This window comes from Pongo abelii, chromosome 2 (assembly GCF_028885655.2).
Source record: "Pongo abelii isolate AG06213 chromosome 2, NHGRI_mPonAbe1-v2.0_pri, whole genome shotgun sequence".
Taxonomy (NCBI): domain Eukaryota; kingdom Metazoa; phylum Chordata; class Mammalia; order Primates; family Hominidae; genus Pongo; species Pongo abelii.
In genome coordinates, this window is record NC_085928.1 from 29,668,452 (window position 1) to 29,684,915 (window position 16,464).

The 16,464-nt window shown below is 37.2% G+C and overlaps 1 protein-coding gene across 3 annotated transcripts in view; it reads left to right on the forward strand.

The window, feature by feature from the left end:
* Positions 1-15,585, forward strand: part of CIP2A (cellular inhibitor of PP2A) — a 39,808-nt gene extending 24,223 nt beyond the window's left edge. For all 3 annotated transcript variants that reach the window (XM_002813319.6, XM_063721797.1, XM_002813321.6), the window contains 9 exons: positions 1,395-1,513; positions 3,798-3,993; positions 4,620-4,694; positions 4,781-4,891; positions 7,240-7,436; positions 12,064-12,177; positions 12,819-12,901; positions 14,148-14,287; positions 15,223-15,585. In XM_002813319.6, the coding sequence (XP_002813365.2) occupies positions 1,395-1,513; positions 3,798-3,993; positions 4,620-4,694; positions 4,781-4,891; positions 7,240-7,436; positions 12,064-12,177; positions 12,819-12,901; positions 14,148-14,287; positions 15,223-15,393 (1,206 nt within the window). In that variant the 3' untranslated portion in view covers positions 15,394-15,585. The remainder of the gene's footprint in view (positions 1-1,394; positions 1,514-3,797; positions 3,994-4,619; positions 4,695-4,780; positions 4,892-7,239; positions 7,437-12,063; positions 12,178-12,818; positions 12,902-14,147; positions 14,288-15,222) is intronic.
* Positions 15,586-16,464: the final 879 nt, after the last annotated feature.

Sequence of the window (16,464 nt, forward strand, 5' to 3'; positions counted from 1 at the left end):
AATCTCCCGGTGTTTTGGAAAACTGGCCCATTTCAAAGTGCAGTTTGATTACATGGCACTCATCCAAGTGACTCCTTTCTGGTTTGATCTGGTCTGCTAAAGCATAGTGGAGGAGACTAGTCCAAAATATTAGCCTCTTAAAAACTTTGTGTAATATCATCTACCTTGATATCTACAACACCTACCTTTACAACAGATGTTTAACAAAAATGTGTGAATTAAGTTACCACAGTAGCTTAACAGAGATGTCTCTAGTGACTGTATAGACAGTGTAGAAGCGAAAACTGAAACCTTAGACAGGGACCACTGGTATGTTTTGAGAGCATGTTTAAGGGACTGAGTTCAAATGTTGACTCTACTGAGTTCTTAGTACAGGCTTGAGTAAGTTATTTCACCTCTCTCAACTTCAATTTCCTCCAATACAAACTGGAAATAATGAGGCTTACCATTGAGGGTTTTGGAGATAAAGCTCTGCTCTTATCACAGTTCTGTGACATTGGATTATACTCAAGTACCTACAAGGTACTCAATATTTTAATTATAAGGGATTTATATTTTAATATTTTCTTCACTCATATCTCAATGTATTTTTAAAGAAGTCAAACTGATGTCATGTCCATTATTTAAGATATGTTTTTCATAATACATGTTGAGCATCCCTAATTTGAAAATCTGAAATCTGAAATGCTCCAAAAAACAAAACATTTTAAGTACCAAAATGAAGCTCAAAGGTGATACTCAAAGGAAATGCTCACTGAAGCATTTGGGTTTTTGGATTAGGGATGCCCAACCAGTAAGTACATGTAAATATTTTAAATCTGAAAAAAATCAGAAATTTGAAACACTTCTGGTCCCAGACATTTTAGATATATGTTGATGACTTGGGGCTTACAATACTAATGTAAAATATTTACTGACATGAATGATCGAAGTAACTGTATTTTTTCGATCTTTAAATTTAAATGTTCTAATTTAATTTGAATTTTACTTTTTATTTTGTAGCCTTAATTTGGAAGTGATTGGCCATTTTTTTTCTTTTAAATTATAGCTTGGAAAAAAACATTAATTCTACACATCAGTCAGTTGTGGGTTTTTTAATCCACAAAAATATATAAGGCATAATTTTTATAGGCACATTTGAAAGCATTCAAAACCTTTGCCAGATTATTTTTAAACTTGTGTTCATATTGATTGCATGGCAGTGTAAACAGCTCTATCAAGGTATAATATATTCAAACTATATTATAATATAGACTATAATATATTCAAACATTAGAAACGTTTTAGAATTTGCCTAGAATTAAGATTTGCATGTATTTACTCACCTCCTATCTAAAAGAGCTGACATTGTTTTTTCTTTCTGCTGCTTCTTTTTTGGTTTCTGATTTATTTAGGACCCACGTTTGATTACTCCTTTGGCTTTTGCTTTAACGTCAGATAATAGAGAACAAGTACAGTCTGGACTGAGAATATTATTGGAAGCTGCTCCACTGCCAGATTTTCCTGCTTTAGTGTGAGTTGTAATCATTTGCAGTGTATCTCTTGTGGTGTTGGAATACCCTGCTATGTTTCTTTAGTCCTCAGTATAGCTACACAAGCAAATTAGTGAATTGAAGACTTCATTGTAATAGTAATTTTTCAAGTGATTTCTAAAAATGTTTGATTCTTATAAATGAAAAGTTCAGATGTATACTCACTCAGGGAAAAGCTAGATCCAGGCAGTTAAATGTTCTTCAGGTACTATCCCTCTATGTCACTAGCCACTTCTTTTTAATGATAACTTCTGGACACTCTTAAGCTTACATCCTCCCAGTTTAGTTCCTCCATAGAAAGAGCTTTTCCTTCCTGACTGTTTAAGGAAAAGGTCTAAGCATTAGTCATTGACCAGGCCTGGGTTATCCATGAGAACAATGTGGACTAAAAGTTAGTTGGGATAGGAGAATAGGAGAGTTCCTAAAGAAAAAAATCTGAGCTTTTATCAGAAAGTGGAAAAATGACGACCAGGCAAAATTTTCTACTATACTCGTTACTTTCAAACAATAAGAATATTTGCAATTATGTTTGAAAAAAAATTCAGGTTTCAGGGCTCTCTGAACTAAATGTCTATTAGGAGGCTGGTGTAAAATTTTTTTTAAGTCATTTATATGTATGAATTTGTAAAAATGGTTTGAATAATTTGAAGTAGTTGATAAACAGGTAAGATATTCCCTATATACTGGGGTCAGCAAACTGGCCAGTGGACAGGCACCTGTTTTTGTAAATAGTTTTATTGGAATATGGCCACACCCACTCATTTTTATACTCTTGTCTATGTTGCTTTCACTCTATAAAAGCAGAATTGAGTAATTGTGACAGAAACCAGATAGGCCCTTGAGTCTAAAATACTTACTATCTTGACCTATAAGAAAAAGTGCTGGTCCATGCTATATGCTATTCACTGATTTAGCAATTCCACTTTTCAGAATTAGCAATTTAGGTCATCATACCTTAAGAGTTAAAGTATGGGATGTAAGACCTAGAGAAGATAAAACCAAAATTCCCTTAATTTTATAATAAATATTTTTTAAATAGCAACAACAAAAATACATAGGAAGCTTTTCAAGTTACAAGTTATAAGTGGTCTGTAAAGCTGCTCTATTGTGGTGGCCTGCTTGCATAAACTGGTAATCTGACATGAAACAAAACCTTAAAAGCTTCAAAGGGGAAATCTGCAGCCTCACTGAACATGGGAGTCTTATCCTCTGCCTCTCTGTGTGAGGCCTTCCCACCATTTTCACTGTGTCTTGGCATTCCCTGTCTTATTTGTGTTGTAAATAATTTTCTCTTTGGGCATTATCTCAGATGTCCATTTTATGCTTACTATTTAACGCCCTTATTTGACATTATCTTGAGCAGTTTAATAAGCTGAATGTATATTATGGATGCATTGGTAGGTAGGGTTTTTTTGTGTGTGTATTTACTTGTTCGTTTTCAAGATAGGGTCTCACTCTATCACCCAGACTGGGGTGCAGTGGTGTGATCATAACTCACTGCAGCTTCGACCTCTGGAGCGCAAGTGATACTCCCAACTCAACCCCTTGAGTAGCGGGGACCACAGGCTTGTGCCACCACACCTGCTTAATTAATTTATTTTTTTATAGAGGTAGGGTCTCACCAGGTTGCCCAGGCTTGTCTCGAACTCTTGGACTCAAGTGATCCTCCCAAAGTGCTGGGGTTACAGGTGTGAGCCACCATGCCCAGCCTATAGTAAATTAGGCTGAGTGCCTGCCATCATGCAGTTTGCACTTTAGTTAAGAGATAAGTGAAAAAATATTTTTTTTGTGGTAGAAAGTGTGTTCCAGATAAAGGAACAGCTCATATGAAGGCCTGAGGTAGGAGAAAGAGAGGATTTTAAAGGGATAGAATGGAGGTCAGGTTGGTGAAAAGTATGTACTGAGTGAGAAAGGAAAAGGACTAAGGACGTAAAGACCAGGTGATATCACCCATGATAAGAACATTATTCTGACCAGTACCAATAACTTTGTACTTATTACAGATAATCCACACTCATAAACTAGTCTTACAATGCCTCCAAACCAGAGGTGAAGCTGTCTATAAAGGGTTAGAAACAGAAAAGTGGGTGCTCTGGAAAATTTGGAATATTTCCCAAGACTTCATTTCATCATGGTCTCCAAGATTATTTGAAGACTTCTATTCAAAAAAAGGACCCATTCTTAAAAATTCCCTAAGTCTGCACCAAGTCTGCCTTTTTTTCTATTTTCATATAATTTTTTTTCCTTTCTTTGACTCCCATTCAGACTTGGAGAAAGTATAGCAGCAAACAATGCCTATAGACAACAGGAAACAGAACATATACCCAGAAAAATGCCCTGGCAATCATCAAATCACAGTTTTCCAACATCAATAAAGTGTTTAACTCCTCCTCATTTGAAAGATGGTGTTCCTGGATTGAATATTGAAGAATTAATAGAGAAACTTCAGTCTGGAATGGTGGTGAGTGAAAAATAGCGATTATAACCTGGTACATATTAGCTATATGTCAGTCCCGATTATAACGTGTATCTGAACACTGTCAGGTACAGATTTCACTATTGAAAACTTAATATAAGAAATAACAATATTCTGGAAAATTTGGAAATAAGAAAAATCAGTCAAAATTTCAACATTTTGCCGGGTGCGGTGGCTTACGCCTGTAATCCCAGCATTTTGGGAGGCCAAGGCAGGCAGATTGCCTGAGCTGAGGAGTTCAAGACCAGCTTGGGCAATATGGCGAAACCCCGTCTCTATTAAAAATGGAAGAAATTAGCTGGACGTGGTGGCGCATGTCTGTTGTCTCAGCTACTCTGAAGGCTGAGGCAGAAGAATCACTTGAACCCAGGAGGCAGAGGTTGCAGTGAGCCAAGATCACACCACTTCACTCCAACCTGGGTGACAGAGTGAGATCCATCTGAAAAAAAAAAAGAAATATTTGTGACCTATCTGATGTAGCATTTGTTTTTATTTTGTTACTCATTATTAAGTTTTAATGATTTAGTTTTGAAGTAGGCATTTATTTTGTCATTGTGTCAAAATATTTTATTAAAATTTTCTGATTTTTTTTTTTTACTCTTAAAATGTAGGTAAAGGATCAGATTTGTGATGTGAGAATATCTGACATAATGGATGTATATGAAATGAAACTATCCACATTAGCTGTGAGTATAAGCTTATTTTAACAATGTGTAATAAGCTTTAATAGATGTATTCTTAAAATGAAAATTAATGATATGTTTTCTTGTAGTCCAAAGAAAGCAGGCTACAAGATCTTTTGGAAACAAAAGCTCTAGCCCTTGCACAGGCTGATAGACTGATTGCTCAGCATCGCTGTCAAAGAACTCAAGCTGAAACAGAGGTGTGTAGAACATAAAGACACATCTGATTTGTAGAAAAATTAATAAATGAAGTAAAACATGCAAAATATTAGTTATGTATTTGTTACTCTAATTGAAGTAAATTCTCCTTAGCATTTGACATGTCTCCTTCCTTCTTCCTGAAATTCTGTCCTCTTTAATTTTGGTTACATCGTTACCTGATTTTTTTTTGCTACCTAGTATTATTTTCCTATATTATTTATGTTGTACCTTTAGGTGTTGGGGACTCTGGGTATTATATTCTAAACCTTTTTCCTTTAGTTATGTGTTCTGTGGTTTCAATGGTTACCAAATTAGTAATGTTCCTAATTTTATATGTCAAGCACAGATCATTTTCCTGAGCTCTAGGTGCCTATGTTGCTCCATTTAAATATACAGCAAATACCACAAACTCAGCATAACCAATAATGAACTAATCACCCTTCCCTTTTTAAAATTATTCTTATGTATTCCCTCTACTGTTTTTAGTGTTCTACAAATAAGAACCCTGGAAATCACAGTTTTTATCTCCTATAATTATTCACCAAGTCCAGTTGATTCTACCTTCTAAATATTACTCTTTTCTGCCCTATCTCTGTTTCTACCACTATTTGTTATAGGCTGGATCCTTTTCATTTTTTGTATGAATCATAGCAGAGCAATTAGTCTTCCTACCTGTAGTCTTCTACGCTCTTCTCAGATACAGCCAGTCATCTTTCCTTGGTTCTACCCCTGTCACCTAGCCCCTCCCCCAGGGATCTCTAAGGCAGTAAAATGATCCTGTCCCTCTTGTGCTGAGTATCTTTCACAGTAGCTGCTATTGCTTTCAGAATATCATTAAAATTCTTTAGTTTGGCATATAAGGATTCTAACTACATAGGCCTCCATCTTTCATTTCTGCGCATTCTTTGCAGTCAACCATGTTAGGCCACTTTGCTTTTTCTGGAACTTGACATCTTCTCGTATTTCCTTGTCATGGCACTTGACTTTCCATGTCTGGAACACCTTTTCCTCTCTTCTGCCTAACTCATAATCCTTCAGATTTCAGTTAAAATAACCCCATTACCCAGAAGCCTACTCTGGTCTCCTTCCCACATATATGTTTGATGATACTTCCTCTGTGTATCAAACCTATGCTTATCTCTCAATAACATTTTTCAAATCACGTGGAAATTCTTTTTTCCCCCACTCATGGTATCAAAGACTGCTTCTATAGCTCCAGGCCCTAGCATAGCACTTGGCACATAATAGGTGCTCAGTAAATTTGGCATTGTATTATGTACATATATAATGTATACCTTAAGAGTGAACTTACTGCAGTAATATGAAATTCCCAGCAGATACAAATGGAATCTATACAACTTGATATTATTTATAATGAATGAATTATAATAAAGTGTTCCTGGCTTTTGAAAGATGCATCAAAATAAGTGACTAGTAAAATGCCTCTTAAGTCTCTTCAGAATAATGATATTCTTTTTTTTCCCCCATATTTCTTTCTTTTTTTCTTATTTTAACATGGTTTCATTGGTCTTAACTGGTATGTTGAATTTGTCACAAATTACAAGAAAGAACATTAGTGATATTAAAATAATTTTTCCCTCTCCTCATAGCACATTCTTATATTCTCTGTCTGTTGGACATGTCTTGTATTTTATTAAAGAGTTTAATATTTTATTCATGCTACTGGAAAAGTTTCTTATAAAAATAGCACTAAATAACTGGATACAGCTTCTTCACAAAGTCATAAAAACAGAGAAAGGCTTAGGGTTTTGTCTAGCATTCTAAAATAAAACCCAAAGGGCTGGGGGGAACCAACTTTTTATTCTAGTGACTTTTCTGCTTTTTTAGTGTTTCATATCACATAATAAATACATGCAGGTTATGGTATAGGTTATATTCTTTGATTATACTAGCTTAATTTTAAGTGTTTGATTAAGCATCTGTGATGTCGTTAAGATTTTGTTCTTAATTCTCACCTGAAATGAGAATGCTGATGGTGTGCACACTTAGCAGTTTAGTGTTAATGGCTACCTCTGAGGACCATACCTTTTTAATTGAATACTGTATGTAGTGCTACCTTCATGTTGCTGCAGTTGTATCCATTTCCATTAATTTGATCATAGTGAGATTGTTTTTATCAGATAATGTATTAAATAAAAAAACTATAACAGTATCCAACTTATTAGAAGTAAAGTCCTAAGTATATGTGACTAATACAGCTTTGCATGACCCAACAGATACCAGCTTATTAGATACTTAGTAAACTTTTGAATTGCAGGTATGTGTTGAGCATATGATATAGATAACAGTGGTAAAGCCTATCTTCTTTTTTTTTTTTTTTTTTGAGGCACGGACACTTGCTAGTATGTTGAGAGAAGTTGAGAGAAAAAATGAAGAGCTTAGTGTGTTGCTGAAGGCACAGCAAGTTGAATCAGAAAGAGCCCAGAGTGATATTGAGCATCTCTTTCAACATAATAGGAAGTTAGAGTCTGTGGCTGAAGAGCATGAAATACTGACAAAATCCTACATGGAACTTCTTCAGAGGTAAATAAAGTAAAATCTTCTGTGTAAGGTTAGAACCTAGAATGAACACGCAGCATTTCTTTTCTGAGACCCGAAAATCCTTTTGTAAGCATTTCATATATTCTGATAACACATGAGGTAAGTAATTAGCAAGAAACTTAAGTCGTTGTGAAATGAAGTGTTGCTTCCTCAAACTCAGTATCAGTGTTGGAAACAAAATACAGGTCTTTCCAGTTGACTTCTTTTATGTATTCATATAGTCAGCAGTCATTTGGGAGATAAGCTCCACAAGGACAAGTTTGTCTGTTTTGATCACTGACAGATCCCTAGGGCCTGCAGGAGTGCTTGCTGCATAGTTAGGCACTTCATTAATAATTTTTAAATAAACTTAGTTGTCAAATTAGTATTAGGTTGAATGGTCATTTCTGCAGATCAACAGTAGTTGAATATTGGCAATTTCTTATCATTCAGCCTAATAGGTGTAAGTGTTTAACTCATCTCTTAATGTCATTGATTATAGTTTACTTACGTGTGTGATTATATCTGTAGAATAAGTTCGCATAGGTGAATTGCTAAGTTAAAGGATATGTATATTTAATATTTTGATAGATATTTCTAAATTTTCCTCCAAAATGTGATACAGATTGAGTATCCTTTTTGAACACAATGGTAGCACTCAAAAAGTTTAATATTTTGGAGCACTTTTGATTTTAGACTGATTTTGGATTTTCAAGTTAGTGTTGCTCAACCTGTACCAATTTGTGTGCCTACTAACAAAGTTTGATTGGTTTTTCCTCCCTTATAAACTCTTATCTTTTTAGGCCAGTTGTAAAACTTCTGAATTACAAGGAAGACCAGGAACAATTATGTGTTTTCTACCAACCCATAAAAGTGAAAACACCCTGGGGGAACTTGTTTATTGCTTTATATTTTAAGATTGTTCTATGTTGTTAATACAGAGATATTGAAATTTTTAGCTTGGCATGGTACATACGCTTATTTCCCCATCAATAATAATGAAGGGTGAGAAATGAATAGTATCTAGAAAATGATGACAAAGTGATTTTTTAACAGGATATTTACCCCAGCAACTTTTTACAAAGTCTGATTGTTTGAGGCACCACTGATAAAGTGTGGTATTAGCGATAAGCCAAGTTGAGAACGTCAGCAGTGAAGAAAATACGTTATAGAACTGAAATGGGGTCCATTTGCTCAATACAGTAAAACCAGGTATCTGCACCAAGGTTTGCAGTGATAGAAAAAAAGGCTTTTACTGCAGGGTGCCAAGCAAGGAGGACCAGGCAGCCAAATGCTCAAATCCTGACCTCCCCAATAGCTTGCAAGCAAGGATTTTTAAAGGCGGGTAAATTTCAGGAAAGTGGAAGTTACAGGCAAAAATCATAAATAGTTAAAGGTTACACATTGGTTTAAGTTTAAAGGACAGGATATTGTGAAGCAGGGGCTTACAGGTCATGGGTAGACCCAAAGATTTTTCAATTTGCATTTGGTTAAGGAAGAGCAGCTTTGTTTAAACATTTGGGGTCAGTAGAAAAATTGAGAGGTGACAGCGTGCTGGCAGTCCTCACAGCCCTCGCTCGCTCTCGGCGCCTCCTCTGTCTGGGCTACCACTTTGGCGGCACTTGAGGAGCCCTTCAGCCCACCGCTGCACTGTGGGAGCCCCTTTCTGGGCTGGCCAAGGACGGAGCCCACTCCCTCAGCTTGCAGGGAGGTGTGGAGGGAGAGGCGTGAGCGGGAACCGGGGTTGCGTGCGGTGCTTACGGGCCAGCTGGAGTTCCGGGTGGGTGTGAGCTTGGCGGCCCCGCACTCGGAGCAGCCAGCTGGCCTGCCGGCCCCGGGCAATGAGGGACTTAGCACCCGGGCCAGCGGCTGTGGAGGGTGTACTGGGTCCCCCAGGAGTGCCAGCCCACCGGCACTGCGCTCAATTTCTCGCTGGCCCTTAGCTGCCTTCCCGCAGGGCAGGCCTCGGGACTGCAGCCCACCATGCCTGAGCCTTCCCCCACCTCCGTGGGTTCCTGTGCAGCCCGAGCCTCCCTGTCGAGCGCCGCCCCCTGCTCCACGGCGCCCAGTCCCATCGAACCACCCAAGGGCTGAGGAGTGCGAGCGCACGGCGCGGGACTGGCAGGCAGCTCCACCTGCAGCCTCGCTGCGGGATCCACTAGGTGAAACCAGCTGGGCTCCTGAGTCTGGTGAGGACGTGGAGAGTCTTTATATCTAGCTCAGGGATTGTAAACACACCAATCGGCACTCTGTATTTAGCTCAAGGTCTGTGAGTGCACCAATCGACACTCTGTATCTAGCTGCTCTGGTGGGGCCTTGGAGAACCTTTATGTCTAGCTCAGGGATTGTAAACACACCAATCGGCACTCTGTATCTAGCTCAAGGTTTGTAAACACACCAATCAGCACCCTGTGTTTATTAGCTCAAGGTTTGGGAGTGCACCAATCGACACTCTGTAGCTAGCTGCTCTGGTGGGGCCTTAGAGAACCTGTGTGTCGAAACTGTATGTAACTAATCTGATGGGGACATGGAGAACCTTAAAGTCTAGCTCAGGGATTGTAAACACACCAATCGGCAGTCTGTATCTAGCTCAAGGTTTGTAAACACACCAATCAGCACCCCGTGTTTAGCTCAAGGTTTGTGAGTGCACCAGTCGACACTCTGTAGCTAGCTGCTCTGGTGGGGCCTTGGAGAACCTTTATGTCTAGCTCAGGGATTGTAAACACACCAATCGGCACTCTATCTAGCTCAAGGTTGGTAAACACACCAATCAGCACCCTGTGTTTAGCTCAGGGTTTGTGAATGCACCAATCGACACTGTAGCTAGCTGCTCTGGTGGGGCCTTAGAGAACCTGTGTGTCGAAACTCTGTATCCAACTAATCTGATGGGGACATGGAGAACCTTTATGTCTAGCTCAGGGATTGTAAACGCACCAATCAGTGCCCTGTCAAAACAGGCCACTTGGCTCTACCAATCAGCAGGATGTGGGTGGGGCCAGATAAGAGAATAAAAGCAGGCTGCCTGAGCCAGCAGTGGCAACCCGCTCGGTCCCCTTCCACACCGTGGAAGCTTTGTTCTTTCGCTCTTCGCAGTAAATCTTGCTACTGCTCACTCTTTGGGTCCACGCTGCTTTTATGAGCTGTAACACTAACCGCGAAGATCTGCAGCTTCACTCCTGAACCCAGCGAGACCACAAGCCCACCGGGAGGAACGAACAACTCCAGACGCACTGCCTTAAGAGCTGTAACACTCACCGCGAAGGTCTGCAGCTTCACTCCTGAGCCAGCGAGACTATGAACCCACCAGAAGGAAGAAACTCCAAACACATCCGAACATCGGAAGGAACAAACTCCAGACGCACCACCTTAAGAGCTGTAACACTCACCGCGAGGGTCCGCGGCTTCATTCTTGAAGTCAGTGAGACCAAGAACCCACCAATTCCGGACACAAAATGTTAACTAGCTAGGGAGAGTGACTTTGTTCAAGACCCTGAGAAAGAAACTTAGAACAAAGAACAGTGGTTAAAATTCAGCCTTCATTTTCCCCTTACCTGAGCTCTACTTGTCAATGGATCTGGTCAGTGGGCTTCCTCAGTGAGGGTCCGGGTCTCTGAAATACAACTCAGGGACATGTGTTAAGTTGTTTTCTTTAAGTTCTATAAAGAATCAAGTATCACTAGTACTCTTAAGTTGGTTAACTGATGTAGGCTACTATTACCTTCCTGTTTAACAAGTTACTTATTTACTTCTAGGGCTAGCTAGGTCCCTGGAATTTCCCTTGTGTGAACTCAGGATTTTCCTTTATTTTCCAGCTTGAGGTCCTCAGTTCTCCTAAAAAGGGGATCCCCTGCTTTGTCTCACATGGAGAACCTAAGAGATAGGCAGGGTCCAAGAAAAATATGTGGTTTCGAAGACCTGCTTATGTTCTAGCTAGTGATTTAGGGGCCAGAAGGTGAAATTCCTTGAATGGACAAGTGGATAACATGTAAATGAAGCTGGCTGGGGAAAAGGTCATTTGTAATAGTCAGGACTGTCTAAAGGTACTCTAACTCAGATTGTTAAAATTCCTGTAAGGATTAGATACAAAAACTGCTGGCCAAGTTTGGCTACTGGTTTATTTTGTTTGTTTTGGTTTGGTTTTTGTGTTGCTTTTTAAAAATCTTTGTACTTAGTGAAATAAAAAAGACATTTTATGCTTATGGTAGTTGAGTATCAAAGTATCACTTTAGAAAGGATTTTTTTCTGTGTTTACCTTGCAGGTAAAATAAATAGGACTATTAGATGCAAAGTTTTAAAGACACAAATGTAGAACCCTAAACTTATTTATAGCAAATTATGTAATGCAATATCATCTGTAAAATAAGGCTTTATGTCCATGAATATGAGATGAATGCCCCACACCTTTCTATTTCATAGTAATTTTTACCACATCAGTCAACCAAAACATGTATTTAACTGCCTTTTGGAGTAGATCAAATTCTGTTTTATGTCCTGCTTGTTCATAACATTCCTTCTCTTCCAGCATATGCAATTTGGTTAGAAGAGATAGTAAAGAAAACACTGTGAGTTTCTTTTCTCCTTCGTATGTTTTCCTGCATAATGATGCCAACTCATTTTCTTGTCTTTTCAGAAATGAAAGTACTGAAAAGAAGAATAAAGATTTACAGATCACATGTGATTCTCTGAATAAACAAATTGAGACAGTGAAAAAGTTGAATGAGTCACTCAAGGAACAAAATGAAAAGTAAAATCTCTAGTTCTATATTCTGAATATGTGGGATTTTTCAAAAACAAAATGATTCCCTTTATATACAATATTGTTTTTTATTGATAAAATTAATAGAATTGTCACTTATTTTAGATATAAGATATGTATTTGGTGGAATTTACAGGCAGTTGCTGTTTTTAGAAATTTGGTTTTAAAGGCCGGGCGTGGTAGCTCACGCCTGTAATCCCAGCACTTTGGGAGGCTGAGGTGGGTGGAGCACATGAGGTCAGGAGTTTGAGACCAGTGTGGCCAACATGGCGAAACTCTGTAAATACTGAAAATATAAAAATTAGCTGGGTGTTGTGGCAGGTGCCTATAATCTCAGCTACCCAGGAGGCTGAGGCAGGAGAATCACTTGAGCCCGGGAGGCAGAGATTGCATTGAGCACAAGATCATGCCACTGCGCTCCAGCCTGGGTGACAGAACGAGACCTTCTTTTTTTTTTTTTTTTTTTTTTTTTAGTAGAGACGGGGTTTCATCATGTTAGCCAGGATGGTCTCGATCTCCTGACCTTGTGATCTGCCCACCTTGGCCTCTCAAAGTGCTTGTTAGGGAGAAAAAGTTACAAACGGCATATGGTTCATTAATGTTTTCTTCTATTTTTTTTATTACTTCAGAAGTATTGCCCAATTAATAGAGAAAGAAGAACAGAGAAAAGAAGTACAGAATCAGCTAGTAGACAGAGAACATAAGCTAGCAAGTAAGTGGCTTCTTATTTAATACATTGTCTATTTTTAATGTATTTATTTTGGAAGCATGAGTGGTTTTGTTTGCTTTTTTATTTTCTACTTATTGTTTTAAACCTTAAATCATATTTGAAATGGCTTCCCTTTTCTTGACATAATGTTTCACAAAAGCAGTTCAGTTTAACCAAGCTGAAAAAAGGTACATTTTTTAAATTTAGGAGCTATAAGAAATTGGCCAGGCACAGTGGCTCACTCCTGTAATCCCAGCACTTTGGGAGATGGAGATGGGTAGATTGCTTGAGCTCAGGAGTTTGAGACCAGCCTGAGCAATATGATGAAACCCCATCTCTACAAAAAATACAAAAATCTAGCCAGGTGTGGTAGTGTACACCTGTAGTTCCAGCTACTCAGGAGGCTAAAGTGGGAGAATCTCTTGAACCTGGATGTCAAGGCTGCAGTGAGCTATGTTCACACTGCTGCACTCCAACCTGGGTGACAAAGCAAGACTGTCTCAAAAAAAAAAAAGGAAAGAGATGATTGCCCATTTAATTTAATTTTTTTATAATTTCAACTTTTAGAATCAGGGGGCATGTGTGCAGGTCTGTTACATTGGGTATTGCATGACACGGAGGTTTGGGGTATGGATCTCATCACCCAGGTGTAGTGAGCATAGTACCAAATAGGTAGCAATAGGTAATTTTCAACCTCCTGCCAACTCTAGTCTGCAGTGTCTATTGGTTCCATCTTTAAGTCTGTGTGTACTCAATGTTTAGTTCCCACTTAGAAGTGAAAACTTGGAGTATTTGGTTTTCTGTTCCTTCGTTAAATCACATAGGATTATGGATTGCCCTTTTCAAAATAAAAAAATGTTTAAGGAACATAACAGCAGGTGGCAGTATTAGGTAACTTTTAGTTACTAGCTTCTTAATGGTATATTTGAAATGATCCTGAAAAACATTTTTGTTCTCACTTGCCTTAGAGCGCAGGCACCTACCTATATAATTTTTCATAGTTGTAGCTCTCCCTTTTCTAACCCTTACACTTTGAGAATTGTCCTTTACCTGTATAGCATATTATATTTAGAACAGAGGATGGAAGAAAGACATGGAGATTTGGTATTTTCTGTAGAATACTGTCATAAGAGAAGTTTCTCTTCATTGTTCTAGTTATTTCTCTTTTGCTCTTACAGTAGCTACTAAACCATTTCAGAGTAGTCAGTGTAAGACCTCTGAGTATATACTTGACTTTTTTTCTTTTAAGATTTGCATCAAAAAACAAAAGTACAAGAAGAAAAGATTAAAACCTTACAAAAGGAAAGGGAAGATAAGGAAGAAACCATTGATATCCTTAGAAAAGAATTAAGCAGAACAGAACAGATAAGAAAAGAGTTGAGCATTAAGGTAAGAATCTGTTCCATTTCTCATTTGCAGTAAAATGAAAAAGTCTGTTGTGAAAAGGGTGAATATGGATAAAGGAATGTACTGTTTCTTCAGTAAATTTTTTAGAAGGTATTAGGATCTCAAAGCAGCTTGAGTATCATTTGTTACGAGGTTTTCATAATGTATTTTCTAAAATAGTTAAGCAGTTATTAAACAGATACTTTGTGTCAGCACCTGCTATTTTCAAGTGTGCAAAGAATACAGAAAGGGGTTATCAGTACTTGATGTCATATATAGGTAGCTGTATAATTTTCACTTTAACAAATATTATATAATGTGTTAATATTGATAAATATTTTCAACTTACAGCTGAAGAAACTGAGTCTGAGGTTACTAACTAAAGTCACACAGCTAATAAGTGAATCAATAGATATATATTCTGAATCCGAGTCCAGGGTTCTTTCTATATTACATGGTTGCATAGCTTGAGTGGTAGCTATGAATTGTACTTTCTGGCTAGCTATGAATTGTACTTTCTGGCCCGTTTACTACCAGGAAGATGAGAACAGACTAGGATTAAAGACTGATCTACTACTACTGAGTAACAGGCATAAAATTTAGTACCACATTTACAGTTTTTCTGGTTCTGCTTTAATGTGATTATCTTATTAGTAATTTTAATATGTAGTGTGTAGTATTTTCTGCAAAATTTCAGCTGCTGGCATTAACTTAAGACAAGTTGAAAGTGTATTCTCAATTTGTATTATATTGTTTAATGATTATTCATTTTAAACTTACCATGTAATTGAATTAACTGAAGTATAATATTTATAGTATGTCTTGAAATGGTTGTTGTACAATAAAAAATAAAAGCATCTTAAAATGTATGTATAGAGAAAACATTAAAGTTATTTTTCTTTTCAATTCTTCCTCCTCCCCCAACCCCAATTCCTTAGGCTTCCTCCCTAGAGGTTCAAAAGGCACAATTAGAAGGTCGTTTGGAAGAGAAAGAGTCCTTGGTGAAACTTCAGCAAGAGGAATTGAACAAACACTCCCACATGATAGCAATGATCCACAGTTTAAGTGGTGGAAAAATAAATCCAGAAACTGTGAATCTCAGTATATAGATATTATGGCATTTTGGAATTTGTAATCTCATGATATTTTTGATGTATTTATCTATTGGAGGCGGGTGGGTAGGGGAGCTAATTTGTGACTTCGTAACAATAAGAAGTTATTATCTAATTTAGTAAAGACCCTGATCTGATGCATGTTTTTTATTTGATAGTTTGAATAGAAATCTGATTTTTTAAGTTTTACTTTTTGTTTCTGGCTTTTATTGCTTAAGGCTTTCTTTGGTTCTTACATTAGAAAATCATTTTTAACCTCCATTATCATTTTTCTAAAGTTCTTTCCTTTTTCTTAGTTGCTTTCTGTTCTGTTTTGTCTGTCTTATTTATTCTCATTCATGATTATTTAGATCTTAAGACCAAACTTTGTTGGTATAACAGTCCTAAAGATTACAAAATAAAAATATATACAGAGTAAAAGTAAAAAGAGAGAAGGTATGATTTTACTGCTAGATAAGTTTGTCTCTGAAGAAGCACAAAAGAAAATATTAGTGAATTTAAAATAATTTTTATTACTGCTGTGGCATAATTTCTAAATTTGAAAAAAATGCAATGGTAATAAAATGTATAAAAATTAGAAAACCGTTATTGTGTTAAACTATTACATTTAAATGATTACATTTAACACAATAGCTGTCTCATAAAAAATCTAAGAACTTGTAGAATTATTTGTAAGGTATATTTAGTGTTTTTTTCTCTTTTTTCAAATGTTGCATAGTGGTCCAGATCATCTATAATTAATTATAAGTTTCTTATGATTTACATAAGGATAATTTGGATTCTATTCTTGCTGCATATTCAGAAAAATATTATTTACTGTTAATTCTGATATGAATTGTATTTAATGTGTTGTCCTAATAGTTTTTAATTGGTTCATTTAATTTTAAAGCATAGGTTAAGTATCTTTATGGTGTTTTTAAATACAAGGGTCCTTCTGTACTTTTCATTTGAATCATATGCTCTAACTACTCTGTAAGAAACGTTTTTACATCAATATTTTGATTGATTTTATTGCTATACCAATACAGTCATTAATTTTACTTGGTGTTTTCTTCACCATATGTCCCT